This window comes from Eleutherodactylus coqui, chromosome 5 (assembly GCF_035609145.1).
Source record: "Eleutherodactylus coqui strain aEleCoq1 chromosome 5, aEleCoq1.hap1, whole genome shotgun sequence".
In the NCBI taxonomy this organism is placed as follows: Eukaryota; Metazoa; Chordata; class Amphibia; order Anura; family Eleutherodactylidae; genus Eleutherodactylus; species Eleutherodactylus coqui.
Genome location: NC_089841.1, coordinates 213,097,774 through 213,118,399, shown reverse-complemented (window position 1 = coordinate 213,118,399; position 20,626 = coordinate 213,097,774). Strand labels below are relative to the sequence as shown.

Here is a 20,626-nt window from a genome sequence, read left to right as displayed (position 1 = left end):
GTTTTTTTTTTTTTCTGCAGGGGTCTATGGGACTTGTAATGTTAAAATCGTGATCGCGCAAAATCACAATTTACTGCAAAATTTTGTGCGATTGTGACTTTAACATTACAAGTCCCACAGACCCCTGCAGAAAAAAAAATGCTGCGAATTTCGCAGGGAAAAAGATACTGTAGTGGGTAGTCACCCTTATCGACAAGTTTACTGGAAACACCCTAGCCAGAGCATGTTGCGTTTCAGAAAAAAATACGCCACTGAGCTAGAAAGAGCCACAAAGTAGTAACGAGTTTATTTTATCATAGGCTTGGTTGGAGCGAGCGGCTGCATGAAAGACTACTTGTATGCTGTTAAAACCTCCGTGTAAAATGTGATCCTTTTTGTGATAAAATACTGGGAGGTATTTATCATCAGGGGGACTTTTGGCAGCTTTCTGGCATCTTTTCTTCACTTCACCAGTTTGAAGTTGTGACAAATGTATCAAATATTGTACAATGCTGATTGTTGAAGCTTCAAATATGTCTGTAGATGTGGAGTCATTCTGTACACCACCCAGATAATGGAGTGAGATAGAGATCAATGGAGCCCTTGTGCGTGGAATCCGTGGTTAAATGGAGCATGCTGCGACTTCTTTTCCGCATGCGGCATCCACAAATCAAATCCGTGTGTGTGTGGAGCTGAGGAAGCTCTATGGGCGACTTGTACAGTAGATCTCCTGCGCGGGTGCAGATTGTGGATTCCGTAAATCAAATCTGCCTGTGTGTATGAGGCCTAAGAGGTTCTTTCAAATCAATAGTATATTTGTCTAAATTAACTTGCACCAAAAAAGTGTAATTTGTGCTAGCATTCTGGTGCAGCATCAGCCATAAATTGACCCACTGTGTGTGAAGCTACCTTGTGGATATGTTCCTGCAGGACTGATTTGCTGTGGATTTTCCACAGCAGGAATTCTGCAATGTATCTGTTGCAAAATCTGCAGCACAACTCCACACTAAATGGTGCAAATTTTGGTATGGATTTGCTGTGGATTTTTTTGCTGTGAACATCCCCGAAATGCTGCAGAACTTATGCTGTGTGAACATACCCTAATAGTTGTAATTGAATTACTAACTATTGTTTCGTTGGTTTAATATGTTTATAACTAGTAATTTCTCATTTTCCAGCAAAAAGCCACCGGAGGTCTTAAGGGGGCTCCAACTTATGATGCTGCCGGAGATGCTTCTGCCATAGAAAAGGCCATCAAAGCTAAAGGTATACATGGGCTCTATTACATGCAGAGGTGTAACTTGAAGCTGATGAGCCCCAATGTAAAATTTGCAATTGGGCCCCATAAGTATGGCCTCATTCACACAGGTGACAAAGTTGGGGAATTTCGTCGCATTGCGACAATGCTACAAATTGCATGTATGTGAAGCCCATGCTTTCCTATAGGTTAATTCACATGCGCGACATTTTGTACCATGCGACATCCCGACACAAACCTTGCAGGTCCGGCGATATGCCGGCGACTCGTGAGGTTTTGTAGCCTATGTTTCCCTATGGCGCCTCCCTCTGTTGCATCGCACGAAAACGTAATTTTTGTGTGATGCGATTAAGTTTTTGATCCTACTGTCAAAGCCCTAATCTAAAAAAAGTATATATCACTTTAGTACGCTGTCTTCTCCCCGGCACTATTCAGCTCTTCTGGCCGATGGATTGAAAAATCCACGCCTTCTGAAAGTACTGCCTCTGATTGGCTGACGCTTAGCCAACCACAGCCAGCGCTTCCAGGAGCCGGGGATTTTTCAATCCCCGGCCCAAAGAGATGAAAAACAGTGGCTGGGACCGGGAGGAAGCTTCAGCAGAGCCCCAGTCAGCGCTTTTAAGGTAGTGTATACTTGCAGCTAGGGCTTATATTTCACCCACTCCTGCATTCCCACCCCCCCCAAAAAAAAAAATCCCTTACAAGTGGTGCTACTAAATCGCGGTATCCCTGCCAGAAACCGCAGCGATATCGCATGGACCAGCAGTGCAATATCACTGCAGTGTTTTTTTTGTTTGTTTTTCGTGGTGATGCTGTGTCGCCCCGTGTGAATGAGACCTAAAGCTTAATTTCTAGTCTTGAAAGGGGGGGGGGGAAGGCTTTATGAGCCCCCTGAGGTTTTATGACCGGGTGCAACTGTATCCTCTGAATGCTCTAAAGTTCTACTTCTGATTACATTGTTATAGGCAATAAACTGCTCTTTATCAGTTTTTAAAACGATTTGTATAATGACTTAGACTCCTTTGTAAAGATGATACACTTATCCAAGGTGAATTAATGGTAAATTGATGATTTTCAAAACTGTACATGTAGCTTTTTACATAGTAACATTGTATGTAAGGCTGAAAAAAGACATGTCTACCAAGTTCAGCCTATTCCCCAATGTTGAGCCAGAGGAAGACAAAAACCCCAATGAGGGGAGAAAAAAAAATCCTCCCCCTGACTCCAGTCTGCCAATCAGAATAATCCTTGGATTAATTGTCATTACATTTGGGCAATCCAGAACATTCCATTGTTTGCTAATAGTACTCGGAAACATGGGTGGCATGCAGCTCTTTAGAACATGACTGGACCCCACAGAGATGCCTTATGCCACGATAATTCATAAGGAAACAGCATACTGTACATGTACCATAGAGCTATAGAGGGGTGCAGTGTGGGCCTATAGCAATCTATAGGGATTGTATTACAGATGCATATAACAATTATTGGTAATACAGCTCTATGCATTGGCCAATGTGCACAGAAAACGTTAGCAAAATGAAACTTCTCCAACTCCGATAATATAATCTTTATTTGTGTAGCACCAACATATCCAGCAGATGGCTCTGGAGGGCGTTCTGCTTCTCCAAATGTGCCGAAATTTGGGCAACAGCCACTTCAAATGATGTACTCCCCATTTTTGGGGAAATTTATTTATTTTTTTTGTGTAAAGTCCCCAATAAGTGATGCTGTAGCGGACTAGGTCTGCCGTGACAGACCTGCATCAGTATCGCATTTGTTAGCATTAGTAGCGATTCAAGCTGATTCACTGCATTCAGAGGTAGAAAACCTCATTTCGTGAATAGAGAACATTGTTGAAATCCAAGGAAACACTTTGAATATTTGTGGAGTGATTTTCATAGCTACAGCGCCACCTATGGGCAGCTTAACTTTTTTTTATTTTTTTGAAAATTGAAAGATGATCTGAAATGGCGGTTGTCCGAATTTTGGCTCCTTTGGAGCAGCAGAATACCCTCCAGGGGCCTCAGAGTTGGGGAAGTTTAATTTCACTAACCCCGTACATTGAAGTTGTTGAACTAAATTGCAAAATACTGCAAACAGTAAAAGCCTTTTATTGTGTATCTATAAAGATAGCCAATCATACAAATGATGTTATATATTTTTATAGGTGTTGATGAAGCAACAATAATCAATATTTTGACCAAAAGAAATAATGCTCAGCGCCAGGCCATAAAGGCCGCCTACCAGAGCAGCACTGGAAAGGTGAGTACTGGGAATACCCCACGATTCCACCCCTTTTGAAAGGAGCACTGATGATCTAGACTAGCTGTTTTTGTAATAAGGGAGTAGAAAATCTGTTTGTCAGATGACCACCAATCTGAAAACATTTTCAAGGCAACTTGGCTTGTTTATATAACTGATTTTATCCATGTAGTTCGACCCTTCAGGGGTTCAAGAAAAAAAAGTCCTAGAGAAAACTCTTCAATAAGGACACAACATATTGACAAGGAGGAGTAATAGCAGGAAACCAAACCAATCAAGAGTTCTTAAAAAAAAAAAAAAAAAAAAACCCTAGAATTGTAGTCTCACTGTGCATATGAGTATTTACTATGTGATGTCAAATATTCCTGCTTAATGTATTATAGAGGTGATACCCTTATTGCAAACCCATATTCACTGAGGGCCACATCAGCCTTATGGTTGCATTCAAGGGGCTGATTGTAATTGTAAGACTGTAGTAATAGTGACCCCCCCCCCCCCCCCCCGCACTAGTAGTAATGACCTCCATAGTGACCCCAATAGTAACAGTGATCACCATAGCAGCACCAGTAATAGTGACTGCCATGATGACCCCAGTACTACTAGTGACCTCCATAGTAATACTGCCCCCCCCCCCCCCCCCCCCCATAGTGACCCCTAAAGTGGCTCCAGTAGTAATGGGGTAAGGTGTGGGGCGGCATTTTGATTTTTGCTATGGGACATCCCCTTCTAATCACACTACTGATGTAGTAAATTAAAATGTCTTTGCTTTTAAAATACAGTATCAAGCCTAAAAGCAGATCAGTGAATTAACTGTAAACTATTATTACTAACCACACAAGTGTATAATGGTGCAGACTATTTGGAGATCCTCCCTCCTCACAACTGATGCTAGTGCAAAGTGAGCTTTACCCAGGGATACCTATGGCAGGATACATAAATGCAAAATAAACTCTATTTAGCTCCCCCATAACTCTAGATTAGCACCTCCATAGCAGTCCCAGTAGTAATAGTGACACCCCCCCCCCCTTCCTATTGGCCTCTGGCTGGGCAGCATCCCCACTGTCATTCCATTTACCCAGCCTCTCTGGGTACAAGAGTCAGCAGCTCTCCTAGTCCTTCTCCTGGCATCAGTGCTGCTCAGCCACCAGCTTCCTGTCACTCAGTCCTATGCCAACTCACTACGCAGTTGTCCTGTCTTATAGAAGAGCATTATCCAATCAATTATCCAGTGAGCATGGTCAGTTCTGTTCTCTCAAGTTCAGTAAAACTATAGTCCATGTGGTCCATGCAAAAAACTGCATGGTAATGGAAACCAGGATGGAATTGGGATGGGACCATAGGGGTGAATATGTGAGATGGAGTCGTCTTTGGTCTAATATTTTCTGTCCTGGTCAGACTTTTACACGGGATAGAAGACTGCTGTCCTATTTAATTTTTTTTTGTTTGCATGGAGGACAGACCCAAAACATAGTGTGAAACCAGCCATACAAATGAGATCTGGATGCCCAATAACAGCTCTACTGTCTGTAGGGTGTGTAATTTTTAATTATCATTTCCAGGAAACGCCTTAGAGGAGCTGTATATGGGACTTTTTTTTTTTTTTTTTTTTTTCCATCCGCACTAAAACAATTACATTGAAAAGGACATAATGTCAAAGATCTTACAATGAAATATACATAATAAATACTGTGTGTTGCCATGTAAAAGTTGGAATATCATTTGACTGTTTTGTTTCAAGCCTCTAGATGAAGCTTTGAAGAAGGCCCTCTCTGGCCACTTGGAAGAGGTTGTTTTGGCTTTACTGAAAACCCAAGCTGAATTTGATGCTCAGGAACTGAAACATGCCACCAAGGTACAGTATGCAGTATAGAGTGCTATCTCTAATTACTTCTAGAGTTTCACTGTGTGCTTCAACTACTATCCGTGTAATATACCTCCATGTACCCAACTGTATGCTATTTTCTATAGGGGCTGGGAACTGATGAGGATACTCTTATTGAGATCTTGGCATCAAGAACAAACAAGGAGATCAGAGAAATCAACAGAGTTTACAAAGAATGTAAGTATGGAGTAAGTCTTTGGGGGCTCTTTAATCTCCCCTTCAAAATAACAGAATAAAAATCTATTCTGTGATTATGGATGCCGCGGCCCATATACAATAACTGCATGCCGTTTGGAACTTGCCAGTTGAAACAATGATATTTAACTGATACAACTTTGTGCAGCCCAGCAATTGGTAAGGATCCACACATGGTTACTGTGGATCAGCTGCAGTGTATACGGGTACTCGGAGGCTACTTTCACATTTTCCGTTTAATGTAGTCTACTAATTGAGCTCAGCTAAAAGTCCTTTGCTTGAAGATGGCATTGCAGCTAATGCCTGAAGTACTGTGCAGTCATTTACAAAGTGTTTTTAGATTTGCTCAATTAGAAGACTGCACCAACTTGCTTGTATTGTGCCTTCGGCATACAACTCATATTCTTTGGCCCAGCACTGTAGCTCAATACCTAAAAACCAATCAATAGGACTGTAAAAAGTTTCATTGTAGCCCTGACTTTCATCACACGTGTGCACAAACTCCATACAAGGCATCCAACAACAAAAAAATGAGTGAGAAAGAAAGGAGTGAAGAAGGATCCGATGTACCAAAAAGAATATTTGCTTTCCTAACACTTCTCTCTAAGTCAGTCTAACCCCGGCAAGAAGGCTGCGTATAAGGCCACAATAGTTAAAGGGACACTGTCTTTTCAGGCAAGTTATGTCCCGTGACAATAGTTTTAGGTCTCCCCTCTGGCATACTGCTTACAGGCTGCAGCAGCTGGTGTATGGGGCATTGTGGGATGCTGCAGCCAATCACAGAGCTCAGCTCTTGATTGCTGAATTCTGTGTTTGGCTGTAGTATCCTGTGAATGAACAAGAAGTCAAATTTTGGTGCAAGCACTTTAAACATCCTATGGCATTATCTGTTTTTCCTGCACTCTCTCAATTCACACCAGCAGGTCCAGACCCTACTGAGTCATGTGGCACAGAGTGCTAAGGCAGCGGAAATGCAGTCCTAAGCTCTTGCTCATTACCTGAAGGTTGCAAGTTCAATCCCTGCATGGTTTAGGTAGCCGGCTCAAGGTTAACTCGGCCTTCCATCCTTCCAAGGTCAATAAAAATGAGTACCCAGCTTGGTGGGGGGTAATAAATTACCTGAAAGTGCTGTGGAATAAGTTTGGTGCTATACAAATAAGATTGATTTATCTATCCAGAGATTCCCTTTAGTGACTGACTGAAATAATGACAAATATTAAGCTTTCCAGAATATTTGTCATGATTATTGCAATTACTGAGGTTTCTAACTTTTCTATATAGTGGCTAACTCTGTGCAAATCTTTTTTCCCCCATTATTAAAAAGGAACTGCAGTATGGCAGTCAATGAGTTCCATGTTACGATGACTTAACAATAAAAATATCTATATAGAATATTTTCATGTACTGTATTTGACATACTTCACATGCACTTAATAGACAGTGTTGATCATTGCATTAAATGTTCCTTTTTTTTTTCTTAAATTTTTTTTTTTTTTTTTTTGTTGCAGTATTCAAGAATGACCTGTCAAAGGATATAACCTCAGACACATCTGGGGATTTTCAGAAAGCATTGCTTGCACTTGCAAAGGTATTTCTATATAATCTCTGCATATCATACAGTACTGTTCAAGGGCATAAATATTGTAGTCATGCACCTGCTATAGGGCCCATGAAAAGAGGGGCCCAGCCCTGGTTGGTCTTCTGCTTTGCTCCAGTAGGGGGAACTGTACTTACAGAAAAGAGTGGAGCACTAGCTCAAAGGTTATAAAGAGTTAAAATGGGGAAACGGGACACCATAACGTTCTGCCCAATGTGGTAAAGCTGGACGTCATAATAAGGTGAAGGGGGTACATTCTCTTCCATTCCATCACTGATGCAGTAAGGCTGGGTTGACACGGGGCGGAATTGCCGTGGAATTTTCGTGCAGACCCTTAACGCAAGCATTCCGCTGCATTTACATTCCACGACTTGTCTGCAGTGGACATTCCACTGACAATCCCGCCCCATGTGAACCCAGCCATAGGGAAAATAATATCTTCTACTTTTATGCTTGTTATACTTTTAAAGCCATCAATGAATTAACTATTAGTATTGCCAACCACACAAATGTGTATAATGGTATAGATGACATTTTTATGGAATTTGAAATAAATTAAGTGTTTGGAGATCCTCTCTCCTCACAACTGATGCTAGTGCAAAGTGAGCTTTACTCAGGGATAGTATTTGTGTCTGGATACCTATGGAAAGGACACATAAATGCATTATTAGCTGTAATCTCATGCAAACAGTTAAAAGGCTTTTATGTGGCATTACTGCAGAATGTTTCTTAGCACAGTTCCTCTGGTTTAGTCATAATGCATGTGTACATGTGTTATAGGGGGACCGCAGTGAAGATGCCCGTGTAAATGATGAAATCGTGGATAATGATGCCAGGGTAAGTGCAGCTCTTCATGACAGTTTTCTGTATGTTTGTGCTAAAGGTTTATATATAGTAGAACACTCTGAACCACCTCATACAGAACTTCATGCGACGCCAAATCATATTCATAGCTGCATGTAAAGCACCTGAAACTATAGTTATAGTTATCTATTTTCAACAATGAGTTTATTTTTAGCGATAACTTTCTACCAAGGGTTAAAAAACATCAAATAAATGGGTCCCTGGAGCTATAAAAGCACCCCATTAATCTTTTACCCTCATTTCTCAAGTTGGGTATACCCCTTGAATGCTATAGGGAACAATTGCCTCCCAAATCCCTAAAGTTTGACAGGTGGCCACACATTCACACCATTCTTTTCAGAGGGACTGCTGGGGATGACTGGGCACTCGGCTATCCATTTTCCACTACAGTGAATGGAATGGTGGCGTGACAGGCGCAATCTCTCTGGCATGGTGGGAGTCCCAGCAGTCAGACCACCACTGTACGTTGAGTTATCCCTCATCCAAGTTGAGAATTACCTTTAGTTTATTTAGGGTGATAGTTTGTTGTACATTACTGTATGTTGAGCATATATGTTGCATATTTTCTGCCATGAATTCCATGTGAAAAATGAGCAGCATATTAGAGTACAAACAAAGGAGATTTAAAGAAATCTCATCCACATGCTACAGAAACAAGTCCACAACATGCATTGTAAATTGGCTGGCAGTGCAGATATTAAGTCTACAGCATGTTGATTCATGCTGTGTATTTCAATCCTTCAAATAGAGTGAAATTCTGGGTAAAGCTCAACCGAAATACTAACAAATCTGCATGTAACATATTTTCTGCTGCGTAGACATATCCTCAGGCCGGGGTCATATAGCAGTATGCGGAATCTGCTGCGGGAGGCCCACAGCAGATTCTAGCTGTGAGCTTGGCCAGTGACCCTGCGTAGAGCCACGTACTGTACCATGTACTCACACAGGCGGTCTTCCACAGTACCCTTTTTTTTTTTTTTTGTTCGGATTTCCCGCACCGTCACTTAGCGATGATGCAGATACTTGCAGCTCCTACTTAATATAATTGCATATGGGCTGCAGGTATATCCATGACTATAGAGGAAAAATGGGCTCTGTCACAGATATCTGGAGTAAAATAGAACATGCTGCGTTCTATTTTCAGCAAGCAGGTTAGGCAATTCTGACATGTTAATGTGATCGGGACTGCATAATTCAATGCATTTGACTGAACATTGTATTACAGCGCATCGACCGCTTGAGGAATCCGCAATTCAAATGCGGTTGTGTGAGACCAGCCTCGGAGAGATTCACTCCATGTTTAATCATGTATCTAAAAACTAATGTTTACAAATAGTGTCATTCATTGTGCTCCCAAAATAAATGACAGGGAGAACTAAGTATTACCCTGTTTGCAAAAAAAAAGTACTGCAAAATATTTTTCTCCAGTAAATTAAGAAAAAGGAAAAAAAAAAAAGCTGAGAAATCCCATTTATTTGTCCTATAAAGGTGTGTGTGTGTGTATATAATATATATATATTTTTTTTTTCCAGGCCTTGTATGAAGCAGGTGAAAAGAGAAAAGGAACAGATGTTTCCATGTTCACCAACATCCTCACGACACGCAGTTTTCCACACCTCCAGAAAGGTGAGTATCAGGCTAAGACAATCTACTCACTAGTATAATGTTTACCACCCAAATACACATCAAATAAAGAAAAAGGAGAATTTATTAGAACATACAAATACTTGCGTATTAATCGCCTACATCTGATCACTAAGGATCACATACACAATCTATTAACCCTTTCCAATCCACTGTCTCGTCTGAAGACATTCTGATTAAAGGCTTTACAGATCCGATGTCAGAAGATATCCGGCAGGGTATTACTGTAGATTACTGGCTGCTGTTGGGGCCTCTCCAGCATGTACCATGCCGCAGTACTGGCTCTAGCCAGCAGATGGTGCCCTTGTATGATGGGAGAAAAAGAGCCCCTAGGAAACCCTGAATCCAAAATTGGATTGTTAAGGGTGCGAATTTCTTATTTATTTTTCTCAAACCGATGGTCCGAGATTGCAAAATCGCTGCATGTCCTTTTTTGGTGATTCTGTTGCAGAATTGCCCAATATTTCCTTTACAGCAAAAAAAATTGCATTACACGTGTGTAGATGCAGTCTTCATGCAAGTGCATTAAAAAAAAATTTTTTCCTAATGAAAAAACATGCTTGAAAATCATATGTTGCAGAAATGCAATGTGTGTGTTTTTTTTGTTTTGTTTTTTCCCCTCCAAAAAACACATCGTATTTGCAGCAGAAATCTCAGGCTTAAGAGTGCAATATCAGTCTGAGTTTCTCTGTAAATAGCAGCTACAGAGCTTCCCGCCCCCCCCCCCCCCCCCCCCCCTCACCTTGCAATGCATTGGCTGTCAGCACACCCCACCATCAGCCCTCTGGTAGCCTCTAGTGAGTGCCAAGTGGCTGGTCAGGTGATGCGGTAGTGGAATCGCCTGACCAGCAGCTTGGAGCTCACTAGATGCTGCCGGGGAGCCTGTGCCAGGGTAAGCTGACAGCTAATGTAGTCCGAGGTGAGACGGAGCTCTGTTGCTACTAAAATTAGCTGCAGACACTACTTTAATGCAGAAATGCTGCGGAATTTTCTGCCCCATGTGATCATATCCTTAGAGTTTTACTTATAGATGTTTTCTCACGCAGGATAAGGGCTACATGGTGACTTTGGCCACAACCGGGCTTGCATGACTAAAGATTGCAGTGTAGCTCTGATTTTTAGGGTGCGTTCACACGAGCGCATAAACGGTGCGTTTTTGCGCCCAATCGTATAAACGTGACCATCTGAGGCGTTGGTTTCCAATGTATTCGTTCGCACGGGTGTTTTTTTTTGGTTTTTTTTTTTTGTTTACGGCGCGTAAAAACGGCAACCCGAAAAAAACCGGAAGATATGCGACCGAAATACATGCCAACGCATATTCGATGGCCGAAAAGATAGTTTGCAAAGTAGGAACAAACGATAATACGCTTTCTAGCTCTGGTCATGATTGCCGAAAAACGTTCTTTCCGGCGATTAAACGTTGCGCACGTGTAAACGTAAATACGCCTACGCTCGTGTGACCGCGCCCTTAATCCAACAAGTCTATGCGTGTTGTATGACACTTTCAAAGCGCTGCGACTGTAACCTGCAGATCAACATTAAATCCAGCAAGCTTGGATCACAGTTGTGGCTACTTGCAAATCACAATGCAATTAGCATTAACTTTTAATTAGATAATTACTGGGTTGTACTGCGATCTTTGATCATGCGACCGCTATAGACTAAGGGCCCATTTACACACTGTTTATCGCTCAAAATTCGTTCAAACAAAGACTTTTGAGTGATAATCGTTGCATGTAAATTCTACCATTGTTTGCTTTTCTGCCGAACGATTATTTTTAGTTCAGAATAAAAACCATCATTCTGCGAGCTGATAGCAGAAAGCGCATACTGTGATTCTCCCCGGAGGGCACTAATAACATTGTTTCAGCTGCTGTCCCACTGGAGAACAATGGAGCTGTATGTAGATAACAGATCACCCACTGTTATCTCCATACAGTGAAAAGACGCTCATTTGCCTGCAAATTAAGCTAATTAACAACTAATGGGCATTTGTGCCCATTAGCAGCTTATGCAGAATGATCGCTTAAACTGTCATTCTCCCTATCTAAGGAATGTTGAGCGATCATCTTTGCATGTAAATGGGGCTTAAGAGTTTCAATTTCTGTACACAAAATGATATTCCATATTGAATTTCTTACCTTTGGTTAAATATTTTACTTGCAGTGTTTCAAAAATACAAGCAATACAGCAAGCATGATGTGAACAAAGTACTGGACCTGGAGCTGAAAGGAGACATTGAAAATTGCCTTACCGCCATTGGTATGTACTGTAGTAAGGGAGTGCAATTTGCTTTGGTACAACTTGATCCTGTACAGTATAATAAAATGGCCATTTTTCTAAGATTTCATTTTCTGTGAATGTAAATTAAAGTTTGCTAAAGTAGTCAAAACTCCTTGGCCAAATGCTCATTCACCCAACTGCTATACACCGTGAATCGCCCATACACTTGTACGGTCAGCTTCTGCATGTGTTCTCAGTAGAGGGGAGTATGTTGCTAACAGACACCACTGGTGGGAGTTTATCTCACTTCAGAATAAAGGATCAAGCATGCTGAAATCCTCTTGTGACGAGTGTTAAGGCAGCAGTATGCAGTCCTAAGCTCTCACTCACGACCTGAAGGTTGAGTTCAATCCCCGAATGGTTCAGGTAGCCGGCTCAAGGTTAACTCTCCCTTCCATCCTTCCGAGGTCGGTAAAATGAGTATCCAGCTTGATGGAAATGGGCGGGGGGGAAAAAAAATCAAAAGCGCTGCAGAATAAGTTGGCGCAATACAAATAAGTCACACGCACACAAACCTACTTTCCCCCTACAATCTGCCATTGGAAGAGTGTGCAGACACCCTTATGCGCATTAGGTAGTGGTTTGATACCACCAAAATCTGTATCTGTCCTGTGTAAAAATGCTTAGGGTTTCTTCACACTCTGTGAGATCGCTGTGGACATTCTGCAATGGAATACTTTCAGCAATTCAACTGGAAATCTGTGGTGGCCAAATCGGCATCTAAACTTTGTTAATTTGGCCACATTTTAATAGCAGAAAAGCTGCAAAATTCAAGAGTTGAATTCTGCAGCATAGATAGACATGCTGTTTAAAAAAAAAAAAAAAATATTGCAGTTTGTACCTTTCTTTTTTTTTTTTTTTAGAGATTTTGGATGATTTATGCTGCAAGTCCCATAAGCAAATCTTAAGCCTACCTACACACAGGCGCAGAGAATATTGGTCCAAGTATGCTTCCCATCACTTCTGTGAAGTAGCAATCCTCCAGTGCGGCTTTCAGGCGTGTTGGCAAATGTTTTCAATGGAAAACCTTGTAACACACTTGTGTACACCTCACACGATGTGCAATGTGTCTTACTGTCCATTGAAAATATTGGGCGATGCATTTCGAGGAATGTGAAGAGAACATGCCACAATTTTTCCAGCATCACTCATGTACATGACTCCATTCAAATGAATGAGGTTCATATTCTCATGAGTTTTTGAGTCTCGCAACGCACCAAACTCACGCGAGATTCTTGGCCGTCTGAAGCCAGCCTAAGACTGGTATGCAGTTTGTATACACTTTTTTTTTTTTGTTTTTTTTTGTTTTTTTTTTCTACCCCCCCCCCCCTCTTGGGGATTATTTTGGTAGATTGGTGTAGTATTTTTACTACTACTGTCTGAAGTACACTGTACTTGATATTTGTGTATAATCACTTACTTATATCAACATTACAATCACAGATATACTACACCGATATGATTTAGATTCCGAAAAGTCCTTTGTTGGATTTTTTTTTTTTTTTTTTTTTTTTTTTTGACAAGTGCCTTTTTAGTACACCCTACACCTAGTAGTAGGTATGTAGAGTGTTTTACACTTGAGTTATGGCTTCCATTTAAACTTGCTGAACCCCACCAGATCCCATTGATTTATAATGGAGTCTGTCAGGATCCACAGAAGTGTTAGTTATTTTGATAAGAACAAGAATGCTGATAAAGATGTGAACCAAGCCTAAGCAAGTTAAAAACCATTATAAGTTATCACTTTTTTTTTCTTCTCTTTACAGTGAAATGTGCTACAAGCAGAGCTGCTTTCTTTGCAGAAAAACTTTACTTGTCAATGAAGGTAAAACATATGTCTGATCTTGAAGGGTTATTTTCATCTTATTGGGATATGCCACTACTTTATGTTCATGGGGGAACAACCACTATGACCACCATCAATCCTGAAACCGAAGGGGCCGCATCCTTTATTACTGCTCCCTCTTCGGAAAGCAATGTTCTATTAGTTCCAAAAGCAACTTCTAAGGGTGGGTTCTCATCTGCATTGCAACCTCCGGTTGAAGGTTCCATCACAGATCAAGCACAAAATACCGGAAGAAAAAGCGCTACATGCAGGGAAATAGTCAATGGGGTCTGTTCAGTGCTGTCTGGTTCTGTCATATCATGGAGCCTTTCGGCAGGGGATTCCCCTTTCCTGCTGCCTTTTCAGATGTAAATCCACCCTAAAAGCAACATTCAAAGCATCCTTCAATTTCTTGCTATTGTCCAAGTGCTGTCATTAGAACAGTGCTGCAATGTATATAGAACAACCTATATCTGCTTCCCTGAAAGTTAACAAGATTCTTGATTGCCAACCCTCTTACCCCCCCCCCCCCCCCAAAAAAAAATAAAATAAATTCTGATGGCATTATATTAGGGCAAAGTCACATGAGGACATTCCTTAGTATTACTTTATATTCGGATAATAAAGACAAGTGTCCTAGTCCAACAACAGGTCTACTAAGCCAAACTCAGTAGACCCATTGTTGGGTGGAGATATTACAGACACATTAATGCACCCATAATACACATGTAAAACTGACCTTAGTGGGGTTTCTATTAATGTTACTTGCAATAAATTTGGGGACACTGGCCAAAGGTGAACCTACAGTTTATGCTTGTCTCCAAACAAAAATGACAATAGACTCTGGTTGGGCTGGTCTCCTTTCTCACATTACATGAGTGACTTTTGAGATGTCCTCCTTCAACTGGGAGAGAGCCCATATTGAGCTAAGCTAGCCACATTCCAAGACCAAGGCGCATCTAGCAGACTGTAAATTCTGTGGATATGTCTTTGAGGAATAATAGTTATCTAGAGAAGTCCTATTATAGTGGTAACAGAAATCAATGGAGCTGTCATCTGGGAACAAAAGCACCACAAAAGGCAGGTAGTCTATTGCACTTTTATTATATACCCTGCAATAAACAACTTGTGTTTTTAATAATTTAATTGTAAGTCCACTTTAAACCTTTGCAATCCAATTTTGGATTCGGGGTTTCTTCTTCTAGGGGGCTTTCTTCTGCTATTTTACAATGGCACCATCTGCTGGCTAGAGCCAGTACCGCAGTATGTGACATGCCGGAGAGGCCCTCGACAACAGAGCAGCCAGTAATATGCAGTAAGAATACCCTGCCGGATGACTTCCGACATCGGAACTGTCCAGCCTTCAATCAGAATGTCTTCAGACATCAAACAGTGGATTGGAAAGGGTTAAGGGAGATTGACATTTCTTCTACATAATTTTATATTCATCTATATATTACATATTAAGATTGATATTCTATTTATATATTTGATCTTATATAAAACTTCCTTGCAACCACATACAGGGCTCTGGAACTCGGGACAAAGCTTTAATTCGAGTTATGGTTTCCCGTTCAGAAATAGACATGAATGAAATCAAGGCTCACTACAAGAGAATGTATGGAAAAACTCTGCTTCAGGCAATTTTGGTAAGTATAATAGCATAAAAAACAATCCAACTATTTTTAAGGCAATCCATGGTACAGTTATGTGTATGAGGCAGATGGCATTCTGTGATGGCACAGTGGTGAGAGGCAGAGCCCAAAAAGTACTAAACAGATAATTATACTCCACAGGAGAACACTTTTACTTGTACCTGCAATATGCCATGATATTCTATTGTAAGGTTCATCATCTTTAGATTTTGTCCTGAATCGGCCCGCAACAACTCACCTGATTTACTTACTACTGGCCGTCATCGATATCGTTACCTGGGGCCTAGACCTATTTCACCCTAATGTTGTAGATGTCAACTTTGTCAGTTTATGTCAGATCTATGCCACATTTCCCCTCTGTATGTCGGATGACTTGTTGTGCCATTACATTATAAACGTCACATATATCATTAACTAGCAACTCCTATGCTTTACTAAACTTTACACAACCCACTGCAGGCTGACTAACCCATTCTTTTATGGTGTGCACACCAACTGCTATTTAATGAGGCCGTCCTCACTTACGTAGGCTGAGTGGTGATGCTGGCTTTGACTGGTTCCTAATAACCCTTAATCGGCATTATTACTCAACTACAAGCCTTCATAGATCCAAAATAAGTGTCCTTCTGGAGTTGGAGACTCCGCGCTGATGCTGTCTTTCCCACAGTGTTTCATCTCCAAGCCAGTAGCTCTACGCAACATCTGAACTTTGGGCCTGACTTTTCAGACCCCTTTCTTTTCTCTAGCATTTACCTCTAGTCATCAATGCCCCTTCACTTCTGGCTGCTCATTGGCATGCGGACAGTGCTGTTGTGGCCTCTGCCACTTCACTTGTGGGCCGTTGCTGATGCTTCCTTTAGCGCTGTCAGTGCTCTTCCACTGCTCCCTGCCCTGCTGCTTGTTCTGAGGTATAAGCTCCTGCCTGCTGAGCACCACTGCACCAGCAAGAACAAGTGGCAAGATGTCAGTCAGCCCTTTCTTATATCTTACCACTTTGGAATCCTGACCTGCGCTGGTGGATGCATTTTTAGTTGCGTATTGTGGAAAAAATCAGCACATGTGAAACGCCTCTTAAGGTGCTTTCATGCTGCTGAATTTTTATTTTTTATTTTTCACAAGATGCAGCTCAAGATGCATCTTAATCTGCCGCTGCAGCTTACCACTTCAAAACCAGCATGTCTACGTATGGATTTTGGTGAATAACTCCGCATTGTGTGACAGTGCCCTTTCTCTTCCAAATATGATCACTGATGGTCTCCCACAATCCCTCTACGAAGTACAACTCCCAGCATATCTAGTCAACTACAGATCTTTGGAAGCTGTTGAGTTGTAGTGTTCCTTAGGTGGCTTTAAGACAAGTGTATTTTAGCTCTTAATTAGGTCCATGTTTTGTGGATCATAATATGGAACTAAGGTAAATCTTTGTGTGTTATATTGATGAAATGACCTACAGATGTAATGTCATCTGTAACAGGTTCATAATACGAATCTGTATACCGGACCTGTTTCAATATGCTTGACCCACAAAATCCATTTCCTTGGTGGGCCCCGGACAGCCCAGTTGGACCCTGGTACATAGTGCCTTCTGTTTCCTAATACCTGACTGTAAAGATTCTGTGTGCCACCATACAAGATCTGTACTCATGGTATTGTCAGGGGCTTATCAAAATAATGGCAACACCTAAGATTGAGAATAAACATATAGGTGTTTCCATTATTTTGCACCCCCCCCCCCCCCTCCACGCCTGTATGCAGGTTCTGAGGCTTGATTAATTTTTTTTTCTCAATATGCTTTTAATTATCTCCTATTTATTTGCAGGATGATACCAAAGGAGATTATGAAACCATTTTGGTGGCTCTGTGTGGAAGTGATTAAAGAAAATCTGAAGTGAAAAGCTACCAGATTGTTTATGCCACACTAGACGACTATGGTCCTCAATATCTCAATGCAATATGACATTCCATCACAAGTGTTTTATATGTTGTGTTATGTTTTCATTTTGCATAAAATTCTTCATTAAAGTACTATTTGTCAATCCAATTCAAAATATTTGTGAACAAAATATGTACAAATTAAGGTACACATGGTGTGCAAAGATGTCCTACTTTTACTAAACTGAAAGCATTACACCACAAGCATTCAATAGTTCATTGGCCGGGGTACATCACTTGGAATCAAAGCTGATCAGCTGCCCTACACACAGGGATCGGAGCAGTTGCTCTTTCTTTTCCCCTGCTCCCTCCCAGCTGCTCTCGTGTCCCCTGCTCCCTTCTCTCTAGCTACTAATTTACTATGGTTTCCCTCCACTGCTCTCCTGAGATGGGACAAAGGCCCCTGCTTCTTTAGACTGCATTCGTATGAGAGCTGAGGTCCAAACATCAGCTACAACATACACGAAGAGGTAACGCCTACATGTAGATAACACAGGATCCTCCATTCAATAGGTGATCTGCTGTGGCTATCTAATACTCCTTCCTACAAAATGACCCATGCACAGGTCAGAGCATATCTAGAACAGTCTCCCATATAAGTCAATGGGTCCCCTCATGTACAGTATGTGAATGGCCCATGAAGCTGCTGTAAAGCATATTTTCTAAATGTTGTTAAATCTAACACAGGAAAGATGGTCGCCCCATAGTCCTGTATTGAAAACAGAATAACATTTTACAGTCCAAAAATAAAACCCGATAAGAAAAATGGAAACCATTTTTCTATCTGGTTTTAATTAATACAAACAAATTCTTAGTCCCTTTAAGAGCTGCACAATGTCAACTTCTTTAACCATGGATGTAACCCTTTATAGATTTTTTTTGATTAGAAAAAAAAGAGGGGGGGGGGGGGGGGTTTACAATCAAAAATGGGTGAAATTTGTGGCTACTAACAAAATAAAGCAATCAACACAAAAAAGAACATTGACAGTTCTGTTAGACGTGATGGAAAACAGCAGCAAGAAAGAAAATTAGTGAAAGACAATAAACCCATGAGGGATAGGTCACTAGTATAGAGGCATCCGATAAGAAAACCAGAGGTTTGGTGATTAGGGGACAGCACCAAAATGGGAGTGGGTCATAGTCTCCACGTGTAAGAGAGCCAGGCGCTCCAGGTATCTGCAAACTTCTCTAAGTCTCCCATCTGTCTGGCTCCCATCGGTCTGGCTCTGAGGAGCAGATAATGTTCACCTCCTTAAACCATTCCGAGATGAAGTGGGACTGTATTGTGTCTCCAGTATCTGGGAATTAGTATCTTAGCCGTGTTTATGAGAAAAGTGAAGGCAGATTTGTGCTCAGTTTGAAGGCCTGGGGCATTCAAGTTTAACAGAACTATCTCAGGCGTGAGGATGATATTGGATTTGAGGATTAGGCCCAGTAACTTCTGGACCTCTACCCAGAAAGGTTGTAAGAGCGGGCAGATAAACCAGATGTGTAGGTACAATCCAATACCTACTGAGCATCTCCAGCATTGTGAGGAGTAACTTGGATCTATTTTGTTGAGTAGGACTGGGGTCTTATACCATCTGGAAACTATTTTATAGTTGAGTTCTTGGAACCTGGTAGAGGAGGACGAATGAGACCTAGATATATCCCTTATTTCATCTGTGGTAAGGGCGGTATTTAACTCCGATTCCCAACAGGGGATGAAAGAGGGACGTTGGTCGTTTTGTTTGAGTGCCTTATAGATTTTAGAAGGGGTACTCTTGATGGGTTGGGGACTCCAGAGTAGTCTGTGGAATAATAAGTTTTGGTCTGTGTCTATAATATCCTGTGGCACAGATTTGTCTTTAATGAGGTCCCCACACTGCAGTGTCTTCAAATGGGTGTCCCTCATAATTTTCTGTTTGAGTGCTCTAAATTTGTTGGGGATTAGTGCAACAACTGGAGTGTAGCTGTAAAATTAGGTTGCCAGCAGCACCCACACTCCTCATGCAGTTGCACAAACTTGCCTGTGCACGCCTAACAAGGGACTGGATCCCGTTGCCCCAAATAACAGTCACAATATCAATGGTAGAAGGCAGCACTTCTTACAGCAGTGGAATAAAACAGAAACTACCTTTATTCAATCCATGGTCAAACAGAATGCCTCAGCAACGTTTCAACCCCAGCGTGGGTTTTTTCAAGCTGGAGTGTAGCTGCTAATCTGGGGCACTAGATTATGCTTCTTGTTTGCCTTATGCCATAGCCTTATGGTTAATTGTGTGAGAGGGTTTTGGATCTCCTTTAATTAACTTTATTATATGGGGTGGACCAGAGTAATAGTTTCTGATCTTTATTTAATGAGAAGTTCTAATTCCACTTGAAGTTTAGGACTTGTTTGGCGGGTCAGGTCTGCCATGCTGTTCAGGTGTGAAGTGGTCCAGTATAGTTCAAAGTCCGGCAGCCCTATTCTACGACATCTTTGTTTTGACACGGGTTGCGTGATTAATCCTATGTCTCTTTCCCTGCCATATGAACTTTGCGATAAGGTCTTTAAGTTTGGCAAAGAATATCTGTGGGATTTCTATTGGAAGAGTTTGTGGTACATAGTATTTTTGGCAGGCATATCATTTTGATTAGGTTCTTTCTACCAAACCAGGAAATCGGCAGAGAGCTCCAGGAGATAAGATCCTTCTCCATCCTCTCTGGTAGTGGCACAAAATTTAAATTGTACAAGTCCTTAGTCACAGTGGTATGAGAATCTATATGTATTAATTTAGAACCCTTCACAGATATAGATAAAAATAATGTTTATTAAATACTTTGTAAAGGAACATGGGTTTACACTGACACACAAACAAAAATCAAAAAACGAAACGAAAAAAACAAAGAAGGAACCCTGGTTTGGAGGTACGTGGGGGATTCAGCACTTTTGGTAGTGCATAGAGGTGAGTATGTTCATCCCTTGTTGTGTGTGTATATATAGGGATAGCCTAGAGGAGTTAATACAGACACAAATTGCTGAAGGATAAGTAGTATCGAACACGTTGGTTATGAATACGCAATTCGTGCTCGAATCTATTCAGGCAAAGTGTATGTATCCTCTTGGGCAATTGGGGACAAATCACCAATGTCGACATATAGTCGTATACTGAAAACCCCAGTATGCCACAATAATCGTAAATTTATTGTTATGGGGTCTGGTTATTGTATAAATAGATATTATTATTAACCAGAACCCACAGGCGCAAGCTGATTGTGCCTTCGT

General features: G+C 41.2%; 1 protein-coding gene across 1 annotated transcript in view; it reads left to right on the top strand.

Annotated features, from left to right (window-relative positions):
• Positions 1-17,495, top strand: part of LOC136628345 (annexin A1-like) — a 34,754-nt gene extending 17,259 nt beyond the window's left edge. Inside the window, exons 3-13 of the mRNA XM_066604165.1 lie at positions 1,158-1,245; positions 3,408-3,502; positions 5,241-5,354; positions 5,471-5,561; positions 7,088-7,167; positions 7,957-8,013; positions 9,573-9,666; positions 11,851-11,946; positions 13,734-13,792; positions 15,319-15,441; positions 17,267-17,495. Coding sequence (XP_066460262.1) covers positions 1,158-1,245; positions 3,408-3,502; positions 5,241-5,354; positions 5,471-5,561; positions 7,088-7,167; positions 7,957-8,013; positions 9,573-9,666; positions 11,851-11,946; positions 13,734-13,792; positions 15,319-15,441; positions 17,267-17,323 — 954 coding nt within the window. The 3' untranslated portion in view covers positions 17,324-17,495. The remainder of the gene's footprint in view (positions 1-1,157; positions 1,246-3,407; positions 3,503-5,240; positions 5,355-5,470; positions 5,562-7,087; positions 7,168-7,956; positions 8,014-9,572; positions 9,667-11,850; positions 11,947-13,733; positions 13,793-15,318; positions 15,442-17,266) is intronic.
• Positions 17,496-20,626: the final 3,131 nt, after the last annotated feature.